At 40.6% G+C, this 25,173-nt stretch overlaps 1 protein-coding gene across 2 annotated transcripts in view; it reads right to left on the minus strand.

Moving 5' to 3' along the window:
* The window catches only part of MICU1 (mitochondrial calcium uptake 1), a 331,092-nt gene that overhangs the window by 65,509 nt on the left and 240,410 nt on the right, over window positions 1-25,173 (minus strand). For both annotated transcript variants that reach the window (XM_089670730.1, XM_089670729.1), the window contains exons 9-10: window positions 17,875-18,012; window positions 6,202-6,310 (exon numbers count right to left, since the gene is read on the minus strand). In XM_089670730.1, coding sequence (XP_089526856.1) covers window positions 6,202-6,310; window positions 17,875-18,012 — 247 coding nt within the window. The remainder of the gene's footprint in view (window positions 1-6,201; window positions 6,311-17,874; window positions 18,013-25,173) is intronic.

The raw sequence follows: 25,173 nt of genomic DNA on the forward strand, positions 1-25,173 counted from the left end.
ATCACAGGATTTGACTGACACCTGCAGGAGCTAACAGCTCCTGCTGCTCTCAGCCAAGCCTATGAAAGCAAGGATAGAGATGCTACAAGCGGCACAGCACTGGATCAACTCAGGTAAGTGTGAGGGAGATACTACTACCTAAACATTATTTACCTTAAATAGCAAAAGCCTCATTTAATGAAATATGTAAACTGAGACCTGAAAAGATAACATGTAGTAACCCTTAAAGAAAAAACTCAAGGAAGAAAGTTGAAGCCGCTGCTTACAGTGAGATTCAGGAGTCGTTTTCACATTAAAGCCCCGTTGACACTTTTTGTATTGCTTTCCTGTTCGTGATTTGTTATGGGCGATTTTCACGCAATTTCAAGTGTCGCTGTGGGCAACCCATTAACTTGAATAGGCTGCCCTATGCATGTTTGTCGTGGCAAAGAAGCTCGGTGACCAAATTTTGGCCCTAAGTCTGGCATATCTTTACATCAGCATTTTGTCATGTGACAATCGCAGTAAAATCACACCACGTTTGGGGTGTCATTAAGGATGTATGGCACCCAAATGCTTTTTGTGCGGTTGTCAAGATTTGGAATCCCTAGCAAAAACGCAACGATTCTGTCCACAATTCCAAAGCGCCTAGTGTGAACGGGGCCTAAAGCTCAATTCCAAACACACAACTCAATACACAAATGAAACACAACTACAAGAGCTGTTTTATTTGCCAAATCTGTACTCTGCCTATCCAGTCCAGAGATTTACACAGCACTGTAACAATGGGTATAAGTGAGCGCTAAAAAACGAAGCCGCTGAACACAAAAGGCACCAAAAAAACCTCCAAAGATTCACATATAAAGAAAGTGCAGCGCTTGTACATTAAAACATGCAAAAATATCAAAGTGCAAGAATATGTCACTGCAAAACGCAGGTCGGGTATAGTTATACTGCCCCTTATGAGTCTCAATATGTCACACAAATATAGTTCACAATCTCCCAGTGAGTTAGGTGAGGTGAAGGATCAGATGGATCCCTGTTGACACGTAGTGAAAATCAAAAGGTGATATGTGGTGATATCCAAAACTGATAAAAGATTGTGCACTCACCAGATGCACAACCAATATGCGCATGTAAGAGATAACCCCTCTTAAGGTATGGTTCCAGGATTCATCAAGGACAAGATCTGGTCAAACTCTGCGTAGTGGACCCTCTGCTGTCATGCATGGCTCTGTCCCCTATTCCACTTTATTCTGCCGGTAATTGGGAGGAACTGCGGCACAGTGACGTTTACCACCGCCGGCACCACTGGGGTCCCGGCGGTCAACTTTCTTGTCTGGTCAGTACTGTTTTTACCATACCCTTCTTTGCTGAAATAAACGCACGCATGTTTAAGTGGTATCACGCTATTCTGGCCTCCTTATTTCTTTTTGGGGCTCTCTGGTGAGCTTCCAATTACCGGCAGAATAAAGTGGAATAGGGGACAGAGCCATGCATGACAGCAGAAGGTCCACTACGCAGAGTTTGACCAGATCTTGTCCTTGATGAATCCTGGAACCATACCTTAAGAGGGGTTATCTCTTACATGCGCATATTGGTTGTGCATCTGGTGAGTGCACAATCTTTTATCAGTTTTGGATATCACCACATATCACCTTTTGATTTTCACTACGTGTCAACAGGGATCCATCTGATCCTTCACCTCACCTAACTCACTGGGAGATTGTGAACTATATTTGTGTGACATATTGAGACTCATAAGGGGCAGTATAACTATACCCGACCTGCGTTTTGCAGTGACATATTCTTGCACTTTGATATTTTTGCATGATTTACACAGCACTGCCACAGAGCACAACCCTGTCTGGAAAGGCAGAAAACCTGATTTTTCTCTGCTGCATTTAAGTAACACTTACAGGTCTTGTTAACCCCCCCCCCCATCCTCTGTGACTGGACAGTGAAAAGAGAAGGTAGTAGATTGATAAGCTCATCTCACTGACACTCTACCTTCTCTTTCAGTCAGCATCCTTAAAATGTAACCCACCTAATGGGTTCCTTGTGCTGCTAATCTCTCTCCCAATAGACGGTCTACTGTACAGGTACTGCAAGAGGTTGATTCCAAGCCAAATTCAGGTCCATACATTGCTTGCATTTCAAAAAATACATTTGAGGGTGTAATAGTAATGAGTTGCCTTCAGGCATATAGGTGAATGCCGACTATAGAGTCTGAATTCTTCCAGAGCCTGGAGCAGTTCTGTGATGTCAGCCAAAGCTAAAGCTTACTGTCAGCTTATGCTGGGTCACAGGGAGGCAAAAGTAAGTGTACCCCACTGACGAAGAAGTATTGTCAAAAAAGCTTTAGACATACTTCTATTTTACGGCACAGAGTGGCAGTTGATGAAAGGTGACATGACCCATACACAAGCTGCCTTACAAGCTTACACAGACATCACTATAATGTTGAGCATCTTTCATTTTGTGATATCCCCCTTAAATGAACTGAAACCATCAAAATCTGACCTTTTTATACACCAAAGTATATAACCTTTATAGGTATTTTAGTGTCAGTGCACATTTGAAGCCATTAAAGAGAGGTTCCCATCTTCTCTATGCTGCATGCTGACCAAATTCCCTCACCTGTTCAGTCTGTGGTCAGTCAGATAACAGTAAACCAGGCCTGCTGGCAATTTGTTTCACATTGAGCGACAGCTGCTGGTAAACCCGGCCATTATTAAAGTAATAAATTAAATATTACATAAGCAATAAATGCTCACCTGAGTATTAAGCAGCAAGAAATCAACCATGATTAACTGCTAGCCCACAGAAACCATTACATTGTACTGATTTAAATAATGCATAGTAATGTTCCTAAGGACAGGTGTGTGATAATTTGATCAGAGCTTACTTCCACCTTGAACATTTTAAGCTGCCAAGATACCAATATTATTTACGGGTGTGCGAGACACAAAACTCAAAGATGCTAAGCAGATGGATAAATGAGCACTGTAGGAGTGATACCCTGTAATCAGTAATATTTATGCCACTTCCAGTTATAATTGCAAAGGTTAGAATTTAATGCACGTATATTTCTGTGCTGCTCTCATTTTATGGATCGGAATCAATGGCTGGTAGGAAAGAAAATGTGTGCCATAAACTACTCTTATGTTCTAGTCATGCATAGTAAGACCTTTGAAGAAGGGTCAGGTCAACAAGGGTCATCTATTCTATTATGAAACCATGTTTGCACTATATCTGTGTCCAGAAAATGTCAAGCTATCATTTTAACTGTCTGATGAAGAATAAATATATACATATAACAGTTTCTGGCACTTTCAAGGCCCTTATACTTTGGAAGATCAGTTTAAATAATTGACAACAACTGCTGTAGTTATGAAATTAAATACTGTAATCACTGTTCCACTCTAACTGTTTTTCAACAGTCCTAAATATCTTAATGTGTTCAGTCTCATGTTGATTGTTCCTTCGATGCATCATTTGCCATCATTAAGGCCCCTTTCCCACGGGGCGGACCCATCAGTGGATCCGCTTGCCCAGCGTGGGATCTGCCCGCTGAGCAAGCGGATGACAAGTGTGTATTCACGCTGCTTATGCAGACCAGACAAAGGCACAGCCGCTGTCATATGGGTTGGTCAGGTGGAAATGGACCGCCTGTCCGTTTCCATCCAACTATCATCTGATCCAATAGATGGAACGGATCCTCATCCGTCTGTTTTTAGCAGACATGATCAGATCGGATCGGATGCAGGCAGGCGTAAACAGATACATGCACGTTTACACCCGCCCCTCTATAGACAGCAATGGAGCGTCCGATCGGGTCTGCTTGAAAATTGAACAGGCGGACCTTGTCGGTCGGCTTATGTGAAAGGGGCCTTAGGGGTTAACTCGAGAATGGACAAAAATGAACATATATAATATCAAAGGAGCCTATACTGAAGTTTAAGGTAAATCTGTGCTATGGACATGCAAGCAATTATATATTCTTAACAAGCAGCAAATGAGCATTAAAACAAGTTCTCACCTAATGCTATAGCTACAGGCACTGTGGAGCAATTTACTCTCGTTTCACAGCAGAAACACTGATGTTGCTCAAGTTATACTTTCAGTAGCTCGTCTTGCTCCCCACTAAACACAGCAACTCAATCACCTTCTAATCCTTAATATAAACACAAAGCAGGAGCTCTGGAAAGAGAAACTTGATCTGCTGAGAGAACAACTTGAGCTTTTGTTGTGTGTGTTTTGAGGGATTAATTGCTCCACAGCACCTGCTGTTATAGAGGTCAGTAAGGACTTGTTGTTGAGCACATTTACTGCTTGTTGCAATATGTAAATACTTGACTGTCCATAGCCTGTCCACAGGCTCACTATAGTACTACTACTGAAGTTTTCTGCAAGCAGCCTGTAGTGGATGGGGTCTGTTGGGCCCATTCCACAATTCTGCTCCCTGCACTAGCCAAGTACAGCACAATGATGATGTTGCAGCTATTTTACAAGGTAATGTCTGGAATATTTGGTGCACATAATTTATGACCTTTGTGGCTATAAAGGAATATATTTAAATGAAAGGTTTTGTGCCTGGAGTTCAGGTCTAATGCATTTAACGCAGTTTAATTAACTATATTCATAATAAGCAAGGATGGCAGCAGAGTGCAGGACTGCATGGATGACAGAAAAATACATATATATTTATCATCCCAAGATTTTCTGTATAAGCTGCAATATAAAAAATTAAAAACAGCCTTTGGTTGATATAAGTTATATATCTGAAAATACATTAAATGCATTGTTATCCAAGATTCCAATTCTTTAAGTATGGATGTTTTATGTTTAGTGAATGTTTTTCTGCATCACTCTAATGCTGTTACTATAATAATTTGCACTGATAACCTATGTTAGGAAGAAATATTGTTCATGTCCCTTGAAGATCTGTTTGCTTTCTGAAAAAATGTTATGCAACATCTGGCCAGAACACTAAGTGGCGGTACATTCTGCAGTCTACCCAAACACTGCAGATCCCTTCTCAACATATTAGATCAGTTTTAATTAATGGAAGTTTACAATGGTTGCCTTTTTCATGGGAATTAACAACTTTCACAAATGAATAGACTAGGATCAATTTGGAATTCTGTTTTGAAGCAAACCAGTGAAGCAAGCAGCCAAACTTAAAGTCTCTGCTTCTGTTTACTATCTGTCTAGTATGTAAAAATCACCAATACAGCTTAAAGGGTTAATGAATAAACAAAATATCTGACAGCTTTATTTCCCTGGATACTTTGGACAATATTTTTCTCTAAATATATTCTCTGCTCTTAGCCTTAGGAAGAAAAAAGTAGCTGTGATTAAGCAAATGTTATAAAGGGCTCTTTAGCTTGCAAACTGCAGAATATATACACATCACATGATATCTACAGCTTAAAATTGTTGGCATAGAAGTACAAGGATTAATACTTGATATATGCACCCTAAAATAAGTTTCTTTACTTCTTAAACCAGAAATATGACTAAAGCTTTCCCTCTATTTTTTATTTTTTGGATATGGCCTGGAAGGGATAAAGCATCAATCAAGTTTTTATTGCTGTGTCCCTGAGGGGTCTTTCCTTAATTTTCTGTCCTCCCTACCTGCAGGGAGGTTTACCGCACCACTCCTGTGTAAACTCAGGCTATGACAGCCTAGGTTCACACAGGAGCAGTAGGGAAATCGAATGCGATTTGGAGAGGAATCGCATTCCTGTTCAAATCGCATGCTATTCTTAGTGGTGCAATTTGTGTCCATACATTTTGTATTGACACAATTTGCACCGCAAAATATCGGGAAGTACTTTGACCAAAAGTGTTGGTACTCGTACTTGCCAATAAAAGAATATTTTATCAGCAGCTGTAATTGAATTTACCCTTAGCAGGTAAGATAAACGTTTCAGCAATAGAACTTGTAACCATGTCTCTAACAAGACCTGACACCTGTGTATATTTTTTTTACACACACACACACACACACACACACATAGACACATACATACACACACATATACACACACAAAGCCATCTAGTGACCTGTAGGAAGTGCATTGAGAGTAAAGGACTAACTAGCACAAATATTTGGCGTTAAATCAATAAGTTAGAAGCTAGATAAAATTGTCTTCATGCCTTTAGTGGCTCAGGTAAAGTATAGGGTAGGACAGCCAGGAACAAAGAGGAAAATACCTTTATCCAGGGAGGCACCTGCCATGTGGTAAAAACTTAGAGCTGTGTCCACATCATTGATGTTCTTTAGAAAAGTAAAGAAATTTTCAACTTCTTGAAAGGTCAGGCCCTGGAAAACACAACAGAAACAGACGAGTAAGGAACAGAGTACTTTTGTAATAAAAAGATGGCAACTGAATAAAGTGGAAAAAAAGCACCATAATATTTAGTTAGCCCATTTCAGCAGCAGAAACTCTTAATAAATTAACATTAACAACAAAATTAGAATGATTGTGACAGAAGAATTAAAAACGATCATCACTAGAATAAAAAAAAACTCCAGGGGTCCCCAAGTACACAGCACTTGTCCCCATCAAAATCTGAGTAGTAGAAGGTAAATAGATAAAATAAATATTTATTTTCAGTCATTGCAGGTTGAAGTACCACACCTCATGAGGCCTACAAATCTTGGCGTTCTCATGGGAGTTACAGCCCCGCCCCCTCTCCATCCTCATCTCTCCTTTTTAGTTTACACTGCACTCTGCTATTCAGGGGGAGTGGGGCTTGTGTTGTGAACGATTGCAGATGGAGAAAAGGGCTCACAAATCTGACAACAACACAAGCCAAGTCCTACACTAGGCTTTCTCAGACAAGTGTAGTAGCTGCTGTGTGCTCCTGTCGGTTTGTGTTTTTGTCAGTGAAAGCCCTTTTCTTCAGCAGAAATCATTCCCAACACACGCTGATGCTTCCACTCTCTCCATGCCCCTGAATACCGGCTGCAGCTCCAGACTAAACAGCAGCACTGCCTGTCACACACCCTCTCCTCCCAAGCTGTCACTCAGAAAACCGTCTTCATTCCTCAGTGTTGTCGAATGGCTAGGCAGGTTGGCGGGGATAGCTAAGTAACACCACAGTACAACAACCTCTGCATGGATTAGATGAGGAGAAGTGCTATGTGCACAGCATCCCCTGGGGGTTCAACATGCTTTATGCTCCCTTGTGATAGGCCACCCTTAAAGTGTACCTGTAATTAGTAAATATAAAATAAAACAACCTTCAGGGCTGGAGAAGCTTTTAGGTGCTTTTGTAAGATTTTAAATAAGCCTTAGCTTGCCTGCTATCTCTGCACACTCAAGATATGGTAGCAATGATCCCACTAGCCAAAAAAGTGTCACCCCTGTCAAGTCAGCAGCAGCAGTGGTAACTTACCCACCCGTGTGACCCTCTCCACACAAATTCCATTTTATTCAATAGATTTGAAGGCTTTTTATTCACTTTGATTTTAGCTCTAGCAGCTCTAAAAGAGGAAATGAAATCTGACACAATGTAAACTGTTGCTTGGAGCCAATGTAATATTCTGTTAGAAGCCACTTTTGGAAAGTGTTAAACAAAAGATCAAATTGACACTTAACCCAATGGTATCTGAGGAAAGCGTAGTCAATTGTGTAGTGATTGAACTCCAAATCATGGCCAATTAAAGGAAACTGCACCCTGCGTTCAAAAATGTTTTTCATATTGGATATACAAGCCAGTGTAATTCAATGTTATGAAAGTGTTCTGTTCAATTGCAGTTTGTAGCAGATTTAATTATTTTTTAAAAACAGCCAAAATATCAAATGTTGCTTCCTTGTAACCATAGAAACCAGGGCAGGAAATTAAATTTTTCAAGGTATTCTGTACACAGTATATATTACACCTCCAGCAATGTGAATTCTTGCTCACTGCATTTCCAAAAGTTTGAAGACTCTGGATTGATCATGTGATTAACAAAGTGTAAGTTCACCTTTACCAAAAAACACGTGCTAAAACTACCTTCCAGCCAGGGCTCCCTTCCAGTTCAAAGAATGTAGGTGAAAACCACATTAAAAAGACGCCTTTCTAAAAATCATCTGCAGCTTTTGATGGCTCCGCCCCAAGTTATAGTAACATACCAGTGCCCCCTAGTGCTGTCCCGTTCCTTTGGGACAGATATGCGTGGTGTGTACTCCTGTTACCTATTATGAGCTCAGTGGCTGCAAAATAATGAGAGTACACGCTGTGCATGTGTGGCCCAAAACAAATAGACAGCAATTTTGGCTGACATTCTTTGAAATGAAAGGGAGCCCTGGCTGAAAGGTAAGTTTAGCGCCCCATGCTGCTATACTCCAATAGGACAGTATAATCTTGTCTTTTTGATAAAGGTGAGCTTACCGTTTAAATAATATGAATTAATTTGTTTGCAAATTAAGTTTAAATAAAACTGATGCCATAACATATTGGCTCAAAATTTGACAACAAATAATTCTATGCATGCTAAACATCAAACCATGCACTTGATACAAAATAACCATGGAAATAGCTATGCATGTAGCAAAAAGCTATACAGATACTACATTACATTGATTATCAGTAAATCACATATACAGCAGTGGTGTTTAAATACATGTTAAAAAAAAAAAGCATAAAACAGATCTACTAGAGCAAGCCATGTAGTTGGAGAATGATTTTGGGTATATATTGACTCGTTTTTCAAGGAGGACCCCTGGCCACAGATGCAATGAAGAACCTGTTCCATTCACTACAATATAAACATTAGGGACAGGGTTGTGTCTCCTGTGTATTGTATTTTAAAGCACAAATAAATGCCTTAATTCCTAATTGCTTTAAGAAACAAAAGCCTAGAAAAATATTTCAGTTGTTGGTGGAGAATGGTTCACTTGCCTACTAGCTCTTTTCCCCAAATATTCACATTACAAGGTATCCCATCTCCCAGTCATAACCATCAGAAGTCCAAAATAGGGCACCAGAGTAAATGTAAAATCCAGCACTTAACACGCAACTAAATTTGAAAACTACTTGTTTACTTCATGCATGAAGGTAAAAAAACATTCTCTGTGCAGCATCCCCCCCAGCCTGCCCCCAATACCTAAAGCCACCTCTCAATCCAACGATGTGCACTGGATTCTCGGCTATCCCCGAACTCTCTCCCCTCATTGGCTGAGACAGAAGTGAGAGCCATTGGCTCCCACCACTGTCAATCACAGCCAGTGAGCCAATGAGAAGAGAGAGGGGGTGGGGCCGAGCCATGGCTCCATGTGTGAGTGGAAACATGGAGCAGCGGGTGCCCCATAGCAAGATGCTTGCTATGGGGGCACCCCACAGGAAGGAGGGGCCATGAGCACCGGTGGGGAACCGGAGAAAAGGAGGATCCAGGCTGCTCTGTGCAAAACCACTGCAAGTAGCAGGCAAGTATAGACATGTTTGTTATTGTTTCTTTAAAAAAAAAAAAAAAAAAAGCCTGTAGAATCACTTTAACTTACCTGATTCTTCAATCCCCTGGCAGATGGCACTCCCCTACACTCTGTCGGTGGACTGTTCCTCTACGTCTTCACTTCCAATGCAGGACTACAGACTGCATTGATCTTGACAACATCAAGGCCATAGACTGCAGGAGCACAGGGGAAAAAAACTGCAAGGATTGGTCTAGCAATGCGGAGGAGCAGGTAAATAAATTACCTTTAACAAGTCCCCTATGCCTATACAAGCAAGTAATCCTTGCAGTGTGGGTGCATCCCCACAGCAAGGGATAGGTTTTGCATTACCCAAGGTTGGGCTTTAACATCTAAGTATGGCCACATACAACCCCAACTCCAAAAAAGTTGGGATGCTGTGTAAAATATGCATAAAACAGAATGCAATGATTTGCCAATCTCTTAGACACACATTTTAGTCACAACAGAAAATAGAAAACATATCAAATGTTTAAACTGAAAAAAGTTACCATTTTAAAAATAAAATTAGGTAACTTTGAAATGGATGGAAGCAACCCGTCTCAAAACATCCCTTTAAAAGGTGAAGTTCCCCTTCAGCAACACTCTGTAAATGTCTGGAAACTGAGTTGACCGGTTGCTGGAGTATTGGGAGAGGAATGTTATCACATTTTTTCCTGAGCTTTTTTGAGACGTGGTGCTGCCATCAATTTCAAAATTACCTTATTTAAAAATGGTACATTATTTTCTATTGTGACGAAAATAGGGGTTTATAAGATTTGTAAATCATTGCATTCTGTTCTTATGTAGATTTTACACAGCTTCCCAACTTTTGTTGGAATTGGGGTTGTAGAAGAACTGGAATCAAAAACTACAAAGCTAATATCTGATCATTAGACTCACCAAGAGATACAAGACTCTGCCAGGTTATACAACTTATTCACGTCTCCAATGACCATTTTCAGAATATCGGTTTAAGGGTGCACTTACTGTGTAATGAGGATGAACAAATTAGAGACTTGCAATAAAAGCAAAACACTTTTAGTGTTTACCCAATGTATCGCCTTCATGTTTTATTCACAGATTTCCGTTCATAGCTTTTGTGCAGTGTAATTCCATGTCTGATTAGAGGTAAAGCCATTTATCAGAGCACAGTGAGCCATGTCTACTTATTAAATACATTTTATTTACCCATTTCCTCTATTAGATCTGAAAATCAGATTACTTTATATAGGACATAATATATTTTGGGAAGACAAATGAGACTTGCATATTAAAGCTAACCTTTTCAACCGCATTTAGAATGCAGGAAGGCCAGCAATTACTCACTCAATGTCATACCGTAAAGGCAATGTTAGGCTACATTCGTGATTAGGTCACATACAACAGAAAGATACATTGTCCTGTATTATTAAATACACAATACAGGTAAACTTCTTAGTATTTTGCCAATAACAGAGAAGCAAAAAATGTATTTAGTTAGCGTAGGTTAAAAAAAAGGAAAACATAGCTAATGATTTATTAGTGGCATAGAGCAAAGTTTGCACCTTTCAGATGAGCAATGAAGTGAATCTTGGAAACAAAGCTCGCCACTTTGCTCTTGCTCCACACCTATACAAGGCTTTAATATATCTGTAAAAGATGTCACTCATCTTCAAGGATGGACCTGTCATTTAGAAACAGCAGGGTGGGTATCAGTGTTCACAGGGTCAGTGACCAAGGTAGTTTTGACAAGGGGGACAAAAAGAAAAACTCCACTAAAATACTCTTCAATAAAGCAATGCCTTTTTTAAAAAAAAAAATTTTTCTTCTACCAGAAATAGAAAAATCCAAAGGTTTATCATTCAAACAAAATCAATCATTCTGTTATACCACAGAAGCCAGCAGTGCACCCTATGTCTTAGCAGAGCCATGTAACATGGATAGAGGAATAGGTGCTTAAATAGACCACAATCTCATTTCAAGAAATACTGACAAATGAAGCCGCCCTTCATGTTTCCAGCTAAAAAAAGAAAACATTTTATCTCTATGAATCACAGAATCGCATTACTTTGTCTAATGTTTTTTCATTGCACCAGTATTTTCAAGCATTTTGGGTCATTTTTGTAGTGTTAAATTGCTCGACCATAAGAAGGCTTAAGTGCGGTACACACTACGAGAAACTCGGACGAACTATCATCCAATTTTCCATGGAGGTACTTAGCATGATATAACCGACAATGGTATTAACTCGTAAGAAAATTCTCAAACAACTAAAGCAAACGTTCTATCTCATGTACTATTTCTATGTTCGTTGCTACCTTCTTCTGGGTTGTTCTTTGCTTTTGATCAAGCGCATTTTTTTTCTATTCAATTATTTTCGTACTATACACACTGAGCAAAAATCAGACGCTATGTTTATATATGATAAAAATTTTCTAGTTTGCAGCTTATTTTTTTTTGTGTGAACAGCTGGAATCGGCTGTCAAATACTAACAAACAGTTCATCGTCCGATTGTTCCAATTTTCTTATAGTGTGAGTCCAGCTTTATTCGGGCACAGAAAATTACTCAAAACATCTATTAAACTATGGTGTTAAATACATGCAAACTACAACACAATGATTTGAAAACACTTTTCTAAGCTCATTAATGACACTAAATTAACATGCTATCTTGAGGTGTTTGCAAGTTTTTTTTGCCGAGCCCTCATTCTATATTCTGTCACTCAGTGGGGCCCTTTCCAATAGTATTTACTTCTTTTGTTTTATAATTTTACATTTAAAATGGTTCAAACACTGAATGCGTAGCTGAAGATCACAGCTTAATGCAGAGATAAGGAGTGATCGGTATGGTGTGCTGCACAGTCACTGGCTCTTGATGAACTGCCACAGATTGAATGAAAAGGCCAATCGAGTAGTTTTAATGGAATTCCAAAACTCTATTTGTCTCGTAAAAGAAAGCCTGAAGCCTCTAAACAGTTCTAGAGGACAAGCAGCACAAGCTTACATGAAAGTGGCCATCAATATACATAAATAGAACAAGACTCGCTAGCTTGTCTGACCCCAAGCTTCATGAACGTGTTGGGTCTGTCTCTGTTAGTACTGTTCAAAGAAAAATATTCAAGTGCTAGAACTTACAAGAACATTTCTAAAAATATGCATAAATGGCTTATTTCAGAGAAAAGAATAGTTGTAGAGAATAAAACAACTAGAAATACATGTCTGTACACCACAGATTTGTACTTTCTGATTGAAGGGTTTCTGGAAATTGATTAACCCCTTCATGTTGAAAGGTAAAACAAATCCTAACACCCAAAAACAGCTTTGCATCTTTCATAATTATTCATAAAACTGTAAATGTCATCGCAACTACTTATGTATCCAGGACAAATTGAGATTTGATTTGTGGCAATGGTAATAGACATATCTTATTTTTTTTACGATTATCAATGAAAACCAGCTCAAATAGCAAAAAATATAATTTTTTAAAATTTAGCTGTACAGTGCCTTGAAACATTATTCATAGCCCTTGAAATTTTCCACATTTTGTCATGTTACAACCAGAAACGTAAATGTATTTTATTGAGATTTTATGCGATAGACCAACACAAAGTGGCACATAATTCTGAAGTGGAAGGAAAATGATAAATGGTTTTCAAACTTTTTTACAAATATCTGAAAATGTGTGGTGGGCATTTGTATTCAGCCCCCCATGAGTCAATACTTTGTAGAACCACCTTTCACTGCAATTACAGCTGCAAGTCTTTTTGGGTATGTGTCTACCAGCTTTGCACACCTAGAGAGTGAACGTTTTGAGCATTCTTCTTTGCAAAATAGCTCTGTTCTGTGAACAACAATCTTGCCACAGATTCTCAATTGGATTTAAGTCTGGACTTTGACTGGGCCATTCTAACACATGAATATGCTTTGATCTAAGCCATTCCATTGTAGCTCTGGCTGTGTGTTAAGGGTCATTTTTCTGCTGGAAGGTGAACCTCCACCCCAGTGTCAAGTCTTTTGCAGACTAACAGGTTTTCTTCTAAGATTACCCTGGGGTATGAATACACATGAACTTTAATGGCATCTCAGTCTTAGTTCACAGGGTTCATTATTCAGTTGGCCCACCCTTTGCAGCTATAGCAATTTCAACTCTTCTGGGAAAGCTGTCCACAAGGTTTAGGAGTGTGTCTATGGGAACATTTAGTAGCTCCAGAGAAGAGCACAGCACTGTGGTAGATGTACTATGAATGCACTGTAGAGTGTGGTCCTGATGTTTTTGGTTCTTCACTGCACTTCAGAATATAGAATCCAATGGGAATATTTGACCATTTTTCCAGATGTGCATTTGTGAGGTCAGGCACTGATGTTGGATGAGAAGGCCTAGCTCACAGTCTCCCTCTAATTCATCGCAAAGGTGTTCTATTGGGTTGAGGTCAGGACCCTGTGCAGGCCAGTCAAGTTCCTCCACCCCAAACTCACTCATCCATGTCTTTATGGAACTTGCTTTGTGAACTGGTGCGCAGTCAAGTTGTAACAGGAAGGGGCCATCCCCAAACTGTTCCCACAAAGTTGGAGGCATGAAATTGTCCAAAATGTCTTGGTATGCTGACGCCTTAAGAGTTCCCTTCACTGCAACTGAGGGGCCAAGCCCAACCCCTGAAAAACAACCCTACACCATAACCCCCCTCCACCAAACTTTACACTTGGCACAATGCAATCAGGCAAGTACCGTTCTCCTGGAAACTGCCAAACCCAGACATGTTAATCAGATTGCCTGACAGAGAAGCGTGATTTGTCATTCCAGAGAACACATCTCCACTGCTCTAGAGTCCAGTGGCAGTGTGCTTTACACCACTGCATCTGATATTTTGCATTGCAATTAGTGATGTACAGCTTGGATGCAGCTGCTCGGCCATGGAAACCCATTCCATGAAGCTCTCTATGCACTGTTGTTGTACTAATCTGAAGGACACATGACGTTTGCAGGTCTTTAGTCATTCACTCTGCAGACCGTTGATGACTTCTGGGCACTGTGCGCTTCAGAAAGCGCTGAACCCGTTCTGAAATTTTACATGGCCTACCACTTTGTGGCTTAGTTGCTGTTGTTCCCAGTTGCTTCCACTTGTTATAATACCACTAACAGTTGACCGTGGAATATTTAGTAGCAAGGAAATTTTACGGATAGACTTATTTCACAGGTGGCAACTTATGACAGTACCAAGCTTGAATTCACTGAGCACCTGAGAGCGACCCATTTATTTACAAATGTTTACAGATGCAGTCTGCATGCCGAGTTGCTTGATTTTATACACCAGTTGCCATGGAGGGGATTGGAACACCTGAATCCAATGATTTGGAGGGGTGTCCCAATACTTTTGGCAATATAGTGTATTTTGCCATTACCATGACCTACCACCAAAGAACAACCCAAAACAAATTCCCCTACTCTGGATGATCGCAAAGGTTCTACATATGTGTGTTATTCATTGTTTGTATTCCTAGTTGGACCAAGAATCAATAGTGTGCATTTCACTATTTTTATCCTACTTAAACCAAACTGATATTGATAAGTGTAAAAAAAATAAAATAAAAAGTTTTTTTTTCATCCTACTGAAAACACACCGACCCCAACATTTTCTTGTTTGCAAATGTCTTCTCTAACAAAGAGAAAAAGATAAAATGTATCTCAATTCAAATGGAGAAAGCACAGTGGCAGGCTGCACAGTGACTGATAATTGTGATAGCCAATCACAGCCGAATACAAGTATCAAGTGATTGATGGCCAGTCCTCCCAGCTCCCGATCATTAGTATGCGACCCGGAGTGGGCAGGGACAGCTCGATCTCTGGACTGGGAATGTACTCTTTGCACAAATATGCGTAACATACAAATGTGACCCCACGGAGGAAGACCATGTCAGGCCGCATATATGCATACACTTAGGAATGGATTAAGATTTATATGTTTTTTAAAAACAGAATGTACATGTTCATTCAAAGAAAAGTATATCCACAGCTGGTCAACCCACTGATAGTACTTTGCCATTTTTTAAATATTTAAAATTGTTGATCACGGTTTTATTTATTATGCCCACAGAACTTATAACTTAAGTTGTTTACCTTATCATGTGCTAGAGGTCCTGCAGTGTGTATCCTCTACTTGTAAATGCCTTCAAACAACTTTTTTCTAAAGCTACGGCCAACACTGCAGTGAAAAGCTGCAATCCTAATTCAACTTCTAACCTAGGGCTGAATGGTTCTTTGTAAGCTTTTTAACCCTTTCACGCCTAAGGGTAAAACAAATCTAAATGCCTAAGCACAATTTTGCAACGTTGACATGTGTTAGTAAAACTGTACATATCATCACAACTACTTTGTACATGTAGGTGAATTATACCTTGTTTATTTCAGAACAAATTGGGTTTTCATTTGGTGGTAAATTGTAATGGATTTCTCCTGATTTTCTTTTATTATCAAAGGAAAACTGGCCCAAAATACTAAAAAAAAAAAAAAAAAAAAAAACTAAAAAATTGCCTAGGGCGGCACTTTTAGGGGGGCGGCACAGTGGCGCCGCCGCCCCCCCCCTTTCCCACGGAAGGCACACTTAGTACAGGGGTGGTCTGCTGTGTCTTACCTGGGTCCGCGACTCAGTGTCCCAGTCCCACGTCGATCTGGTCCATGAGGTGCTGCTGGAGGAGGGGTAGGGAGGTTGTCAGAGGACCCGGTGTCTTCATTTCCCTGGATCGCGATGTGTGGGTGGGATGACATGCCGCCCCTGTCATCTTGCCACACCCCCGGGATCACTCAACAGCATATGGCAACTTGTCCCTCCCTCTGCAAGCTCTGCCTCCTCACAGATGATTGGCAGTCGGAACTGTAGCTCAGGAAAGGCACACACGCGGCCAATCACCGGTGAGGAAGGGGAAGCTTGGAGAGGAGGAGCCGAGCAGCAGTGCGAAGATCAAAGAAGTGAGGGAGCAGCCAGCGCAAGTGAAGAGTAGAGTGGCCGGAGAACGAAGACAGCTGACCGGTAAGTGTCTGTGTCATGCAGATGGTGCTGCTGCTGCAGCCAGGTATGCTGGCTATGGATGGGAGAGGGAGGGAGCGAGCCCAGGCTGGAGCAGGGGTCAGCAAGGTAAGTATCATTGGTGTCAGTGGGAGGAATAGTGCCCCATCATTGGTGTCACTGATACCAATGATGGGGCACTATTCCTCCCACTAACACCAGTGATGGGGCACTAGTTCCCCCCCACTGACACCAACGATGGGGCACTATTCCTCCCCCCTACTGACACCAACGATGGGGCACTATTCCTCCCCCCTACTGACACCAACGATGGGGCACTATTCCTTCCCCCCACTGACACCAATGATTGGGCACTATCCCCCCCTCCCCCCCACTGACACCAATGATGGGGCACTACCCCCCCCCTGACGAACACCAATGATGGGGCACTATTCCCCCCCCCACACTGACACCAATGATGTACATGTGTCTGTGTATGTATGTACGTGTGTATCTCTGTGTAAGTACATGTATCTGTGTGTGCATGTCTGTATGTGCCTATGTGTGTGTACATGTGTCTCTGTGTGTGTATGTACATGTCTGTGTGTGTGTGTGTGTACAGGTATCTCTGTTTTATTGTGTTTGTTGGTGGTGAGTAACTCTTAAGGCCTGGTTAGTAGCTCAGGACTTGAAATTTTAAGCCCTGTTATAGAATATATAAACCCAACATTTCAAATTCCTGATATGTGCCTGTTGTACAATGTACTTTATGAAAAAGTGTCCTGTTCTCTTTTGTATTGTTTCCTATGTATGAAATGCCTTATGTTCCTGCAAGTCCTCCTGTTTTCCTATTAAAAACGGACCATGCTAGTCATGAGAGCACAGTATGGTCAGTTTTCTAGCTATGCTGGGAACTCAGCCTGTTCTCCTACACTGATCAGACTTGTGCTCACACGCCCTGCCCCCTTCCATAGCCACTCACTGGGAAGACCAATATGCTGCTGATTCATCTCGCCTAGGTCTCTGAGCTCCTTGTGCAGCTGAGAAACAGGGAGGTATGTGATCACTTATAAGAAAGGGAGAAAAAAAGTAGTTATAATGTTTTTTATATGTATACACATTTTACCTTTCATTTCTATTTAAAACTGAACGCGTTGTATTACAAGGTGAGGGTTTACATATATGTTAAATGCTTGATGAAGCTTATTGTCTTTAAGTGTTAAAATTTGCAACTAATTGCATTTGTTCAACTACATCCTGCTGTATTTTATAATCCAAAGGTTACATTAAATATAAAATGTGTTTACAAACCATACATCCAAATTAATTTTAAAATGTGTTACATTTTGTAGCACAAATATCACTAACCACAGTCCTTAACATTATGATTAGAAAAGGATTTGACAATATCAATAATCTATCTTTACAGCCACCATATATAATCTTTTAAACAAGCACTCACCACTCCATCCTTAAAGCGCTTTTTCAGCTGTTTTAACATTTGAGTGAGTTTCTTGGATTGCACTCCGCTGTATGCTAGAAGCATACTGCCAAACTGGCGCTCAGTAATGTGACCATCCACTGGATCCTGGCGCTCAAACTGTAGAAGCAAACAATACAGGATTGAAATACAGTTGCTTCAAAAACAACAGTACTATAGTATAACAACATTATTTTTAGATGCATGAAAATAAACTAGTCGCTAAGAACATACAATTATTGAAATCCACAAACTTAAGCTTCAGTACATAAAATGGAAATAACTAAACAAAACAATGACAATAATATGTATAACAATACTACTAATAAAAATAATAATAATATTATGAACGCCACTCCAAAACGCTTGATTTTAGACAGTATTTGTGCTCACTGAATGAACTCCACAGTTTTACTGAAAGGATAAGTTCACTTTTAGGAACCATATTTAGGGTGTAACCTCTAACTTTTTTCTAGAACACCTGCCCGTAATCCAACCCAATCCCCCACTGTGACAGTGGGTGGAAGATCCTCTCCCTGGATCAGCTGTCACAATTCAACAACGGCGCATTTGTGTGGAGCTCTGCCCACACAGCCGTGTCATTCATTCACAGATTTCTGTGAAGGAATAAACTACAAGTACCTTCTTCCAGTGTAGCAGACAGCTTGTAGTTCTCAATGAACTGCAAGGGCGCTGGTGAGTGCTCTTGTAGTTCATTGATCTTCCTGGACTTGAGTAATTGTCTGCCTGTGTGGGAGGTAGAAGCAGACAATTGTACAGTCTGCAGGAGCCTGACATTGTACCTGCGATCTGCTGACGTTTGACTGTAACATCCTACATGTACTCCAGGCAAAACTGAAAATGCCATAAAATCTGCTGATCATGGGTATAATGCTTTACAAGCTCCAAAGAAAAAAAACCCTGTACATTTTTACCTGCAAGAAAATGTGCATTTATTTATTTTTACATGAATTTCTTTAATAAAGATGCTCTCCTTTTTTAATGACTCAGTCATTAAGTCAGTCTCAAGTCAATATTCTGCTTAGAAGCCCCTCACCATGCTGAAAGTTCCACCAAAGAGGTCTATGGGGCTCTTTTTAAATTAAGAAATAATTTCATAATTTACTAAACTCCGAAGTAAAGCCCAATTTTACTGTCCCTTAGTACTATAACATACTGGCTCTGACCCAGAATTTCCTGTTTGCGATAAATTAATTTTCAGGGCAACCTGCTTCTCTTCTACATCTTGTGCCTTGTTATTGGTTTCAACCATGTTATAGACAGGGACAATGTTTAAGTATATGGAACAGGAGGTTATGGGCTAAAGTGCAAACTTCCTAGTAGGAGCATAGTATATGCTTAAAAAAAGCACCCTGGTTCTCTGACAAGTTTGAGTGGGAATGTTCCAAATCTGATGCAGTCAGACAAGCCCCACCTTTCATTTACAAGCTTTTTCAATAAGAATATCTTACCACCCCTTTCTGGAATGGTGGGAGACTGACCTTAACTTAGCACTCCGGCAGAAAAGAACTGAATCCTATCCTTGTCCAATAAGTCCTCTATCAGTAATAAACATCAAAAATCCGGTTACAAGATCTTAACAAATTTGTATAAAACTTCACATGTAAACTAAAAGAACAAACAAGAGCGCAAAAACGCCTAGTGCATTACCAACAATTTATTGTTCACAAAACATAGATGCCAAATGGATTCTCACAGAAGTGGAAAGTAAAATTGCATTACCTCCTTCCTCAGAACTATGGGAAAACAAGGTGGGAGTACCTGTGGAGATCTACCAAACACACCCAACTGCTGCTAGAAATGCAGGAACTTTCCTGGTGATATCCATTATTTTTTTGGTCCTGCCCCAAACTTGATTTATTTTGGGATCAAGCCCACTCTACCATCCCAAAATTCACAAACCATTTTGCGCCTCCTGCATTTTTTGCACTATACCACAATACCTTTACATTCAGAGGATACAAAGTTCTGCTCCAATTCATATGGTGAATACGGACCATGTCTGTATTCCATAGCTCTGGTAACAACCTACTTCACCCACACAGAAGCACTGGTTTGACAGAATAAATATCATGCTTTGCCTTAAAAACAGTATCAATTATTCTAGGTACTCTTGCACAGAGTATTTGAAGAAACTCAGCAGGTAGGTTGTTCCAGACATCTTGGGGAACTAACCACAGATCGTCAGTGGAAGTAAGCTACCTTCAGTTCTTTTGTCTCTTCATGTAATCCCAGACAGGCTCAATGTTGAGATCAGGGCTCTGTGTGGGCCAATCCATAACTTCCAGGACTCCTTGTTGTTCTCTAGAAGACCTGTGGTTAGTTCTTAAAGATATTTGGAACAACCTGCCTGTAGAGTTACTTAAAAACCTGTGTGCAAGTGTACCTAGAATAATTGATGCCGTTTTGAAGGCAAAGACTTATCACACCAAATATTTATTTGATTTTTTCGTCTGCTCTATTTTGTTAATTGATAAAAATAAACTATTAACACTTCTATTTCTGAAATTTTTCTTAATTTTCAGCATCTTTTCACACCTGCCTAAAACCTTTGCACAGTAGTAGAGTATGTGTGGGAGTAAGATATATATATATATATATATATATATACATACACACATACACACACACACAGTATATAGAAAATGTGTGTGTTTTTTTTTATCTTCACGCACAGTGTGCCGGATTATTGCAAGGCACAGATCTGGGGAAGGATACAAAAAGATTCTGCGGCACTAAAGGTTCCCAAAAGCAAAATGGCCTCCATAATTCTCAAATAGAAGAAGTTTGGCACAACAGAGACTATTCCAAGAGCTGGTTGCCCGACCAAACTGAGCAATCGGGAGAGACGGGCCTTAGTAAGAACCCGATGGTCACCCTGACTGAGCTTGAGATCCTGTGTGGAAATGAGACAAAGCTCCAGAAGTACAACCATCACTGCAACCCTCCCCTGATCTGGGCTTTATGGCAGCGTAACTAGATGGAAGCATCTCCCCAGTGCAAACCGCATAAAAGCCTAATTGGAATTTGAAAAAAAGCACCTGAACTACTCTCAGACTATGAGGAACAATATTTTCTGGTCTGATGAAACCAATATTGAACTGTTTGACCTAAATTCTAAACATTATGTCCAGAGGAATACAGGCATCACTCATCACCTGCCCAATACAATCCCTTCAGTGAAGAATGGTGGTGGCATCATGCTGTGGGGGTGTTTTTCAGCAGCAGGGACTAGGAGACTGGTCAGGGTTGAGGGAATGCTGAATGTAACAAAGTACAGAGATATCTTCAATAAAAACCTGTCCCACAGCGCTCAGGACCTCAGACTGGGCCGAAGGTTCACCTTCCAACATGACAATGATCCTAAGCTGACAGCCTAAAAAAACACAAATGGCTTAGAAACTAATCTGTGAATGTCCTAGAATGGCCCAGCCAGAGCTCTGATTTGAACCCTAATGAACATCTCTGGAGAGACCTGAAAATGGCTAGACACTGACAGTCCCCATCCAATCTATCTGGGCTTGAGAGGATTTGCAAAGAAGAATAGCAGAAAATCCCCCAATCCTGGTGTGCAAAGCTTGTCATGTCATAAAAAGACTTGAGGTTGTAATTGCTCACAAAGGTGCTTCAACAAATTACTGAGTAAAGGGTCTGAATACTTAGTGTGTTACTAAACCCAGGACCCTTCATTCACTTTATCTGGTCTCCCAAGGTACACACTACATGGCAATGCAATTATCTTAGGAAATATAAACTGCTAAAAATCTTTTCTCATTGGCAGTTAGAGCAGTTTTGTGACTTCTGTGTTCTACACAGCACTTGTTGAAGTTTTTAGGAAGAGTTTTCTTTTTGCTCTAGGAGGATTCAGAACCCCTGACCTCTTTCTGAACAGTGCCGATTGGCCCTGTGCTGATCACATGCACTCTCCCAAGAAAGAAAAAAAAAACCCTCACTAGCAATACACACCAAACTGAGCATGCGCAGAGTGTCTCCACTCAATATGTCTTATCAGGAGATAAGAGGGGGACACTGGAAGAAGGGGAGAATCAGAGACAGATCAGAAGTCACGATCAAACAACCTTTACACACACAACGCGGAGGATTAACCCCTTAGATTCAACAGTGAGTATATCAAGGTTGCTTTACTGCATATACAGACTGATTTTACTGTTGTGGGTTTAGTAACACTTTAAGTACATGTGATATTTCAGCTTTTTCTGTTTAATAAATTCATAGACATTTCTAAAATTATGTTTTCACTTTGTCATTATGAGGTACTAAGTGTAGATTAATGAGGGGAAAAATGAATTTAAAGATTCGTAGTATCAGGCTGCAACATTACAAAATTGAAAAAGTGAAGGGGATCTGAATACTTTATTAATGCACTGTACGTAATTATTCTCTCAAGCCTTTTCTCTTTTGAATTTCCCTTCTCCCATGCTTCCTCTAATTTATATTATAAAACCTGGCTTAGCTTTATTGGTACAAATACCCTCTGGACGACAAAGATTTTGTTTCCTGAACACTTTCAGGTGTATCTTATAGATTTATGATAAACATAAAAATATCCTCTAACTCAAAGAAACCCCATATTTCATATTCCTGAGAGCGAGCTGCTTTGAACAGCATCCAATTCGCATGACATGTGAAAGAACATTGCTTTCTATTGTGCCTGTTCACATACACTGCTCAAAAAAATTAAAGGAACACTTTTTAATCAGAGTATAGCAACAAGTCAGTTAAACTCCTGAGATATCTGATCAGTTATGTAGCAGAGGGGGTTGTTAATCAGTTTCAGCTGCTTTGGTGTTAATGAAATTAACAACAGGTGCACTAGATGGGCAACAATGAGACGACCCCCAAAACAGGAATGGTTTTATACGTGGAGGCCACTGACATTTTTTTCCCTATTCATCTTTTCTGTTTTTCACTAGTTTTGCATTTGGCTAGGGTCAGGGTCACTACTCGTAGCATGAGGCCATACCTGGACCCTACAGAGGTTGCACAGGCAGTCCAACTCCTCCAGGATGGATTATCAATACGTGCCATTGCCAGAAAGTTTGATGTGTCTCCCAGCACAGTCTCAAGAGCATGGAGGAGTTTCCAGGAGACAGGCAGTTACTCAAGGAGAGCTGGACAGGTCCGTAGAAGTTCCTTAACCCATCAGCAGGACCGGAATCTGCTCCTTGTACAAGGAGGAACAGAATGAGTACTGCTACAGCCCTACAAAATGACCTCCAGCAGGCTACTGGTTTGAATGTCTGACCAACAATCAGAAACAGACTTCATGAGGGTGGCCTGAGGGCCCAACGTCCTCTAGTGGGCTGTGTGCTCACTGCCCCGCACCATAGAGCTCGATTGGCATTTGCCATTGAACATCAGAATTGGCAGGTCTGCCCCTGGCGCCTGGTACTTTTCACACATGAGAGCAGGTTCACGCTGAGCACATGTGACAGACATGAAAGGGTCTAGAGAAGCTGAGGAGAATGTTATACTGCCTGTAACATCGTTCATCATGACCATTTTGGTGGTGGGTGATGGTCTGGGGAAGCATATCAATGGAGGGTGCACAGACCTCTATAGGCTAGACAATGGCATCCTGACTGCCATTAGGTATCGGGATGAAATCCTTGAACCCATGGTCAGACCCTACATGCTAGTGCAGCGAGTCCTGGGTTCCTCCTGGTGCATGACAATATCTAGCCTCATGTGGCAAGAGCATCCTTGAGGATGAAGGAATCGATACCATTGAATGGCCCCCCATGCTCGCCTGACCTAAATTCAATCGAAAACCTCTGGGATATCATGTTTCGGTCCTTCCAATACCAACAGGTTGCACGTCAGACTGTCCAGAAGCTCAGTGATGCCCTGGTCCAGATCTGGGAGGAAATACTGCAGGGCACCATCCGTCGTCTCATTAGGAGCGTACCCCGACATTGTCAGGCATGCATACAAGCACATGGAGGCCATGCAAACTACTGTGTACCATTCTGAGTTGCTGCAATGAACTTTCAGCAAAATGGACTAGCCTGCTGCATCATTTTTTCACTTTGATTTTTGGGGTGTCTTTGAATTGATTCCTCTGTAGGCTGATTATTTTCATTTCCATCAACGACGGGGCATCTTTATGTTCCTAAAGTGTTCCTTTAATTTTTTTGAGCAGTGTATGTCCGGTGCAACCAGAGTGTGCATTCAGTGCAAAATTAAAAAGTCCTGTCATTTATTTGAGCAGTGCAGTCCGGTTGAGGTGCGAATTCAGGCCCGTTGACTTCGATGGGAACACTTCTGAATTGCACATGTCATTCAGTAGTGAACAGGATAAAATCCTGACCTGATCTACACCTGACCTGAAACGCTGAACGACTACTATATTAATTAGCTTTGAAAACGGGAGCTTCAATTCACACCACACATGTGTGACCCTACACCGAGATGTACCTGCTGTACCATGTATTTGTATGAAAAAGTATCCTGTTCTCTGTATTGCTTCCTTTATGTGAAATCCCTGGTGTACCTGAATGTTCCTCTGCTTTCCTATTAAAAACTGACCACACCAGGCAGGAGAGCACAGTGTGGTCAGTTTTCTAGCTGTGCTGGAAGCTAATCCAATGATCAAGCTTGTGCTGATACTCGCAGCCTCCCCGTCCCTGCACAACCATTCACTGGGAAGATAAGTGTGCTACTGTTTCTCCTCCCCTAGCTGCTTATGCAGTTTAGAACAGACGGTATGTGATCAAAAAAGTGGAAATTAAGCATTTATATATTTTTTTTAATGTGTACACACGTTTTGTCTTCAATTCTATTTTAAACTGAAAGGGTTGTTTACAAGCTGAGGATTTGCATATACTTTAACCTGTCAGGTACCATATTATAGCAATCTTCTGTTTTTGAAATTCCTTCATATATATTTTAAGTTTACTCATTTTTGCTTGTGTTATAAAATGCAATGTATTGTTCATGCATGTCCAGGCATGCACTCAAAGCATACTGCATAACATATCCATGCACATTTTGTTTTCTGTTTTATTGTCAATACCTGTTTCTGTGAATTTTGATGCGGTTGTTTCAAGGCATAGCATTCTCATGTACATGTAATTTACGTAATACGTAAGCCTGTTATGAACTTGCTATAGGATGATTGGTGACAGCAGAAATGTCTTGCCAATGTTGGAACAACTGTGATATGCTCTGCTACATCTGTAGAGAGTACACGCTTAACCCCTTCCTGCCAACCGCCTCCCAGCCCTTTAAGAGTTCTAA

The sequence above is a fragment of the Staurois parvus genome, unplaced genomic scaffold (genome assembly GCF_062004578.1).
Source record: "Staurois parvus isolate SC_StPar_1 unplaced genomic scaffold, SC_StPar_1.0 ptg000094l, whole genome shotgun sequence".
Lineage (NCBI taxonomy): Eukaryota > Metazoa > Chordata > Amphibia > Anura > Ranidae > Staurois > Staurois parvus.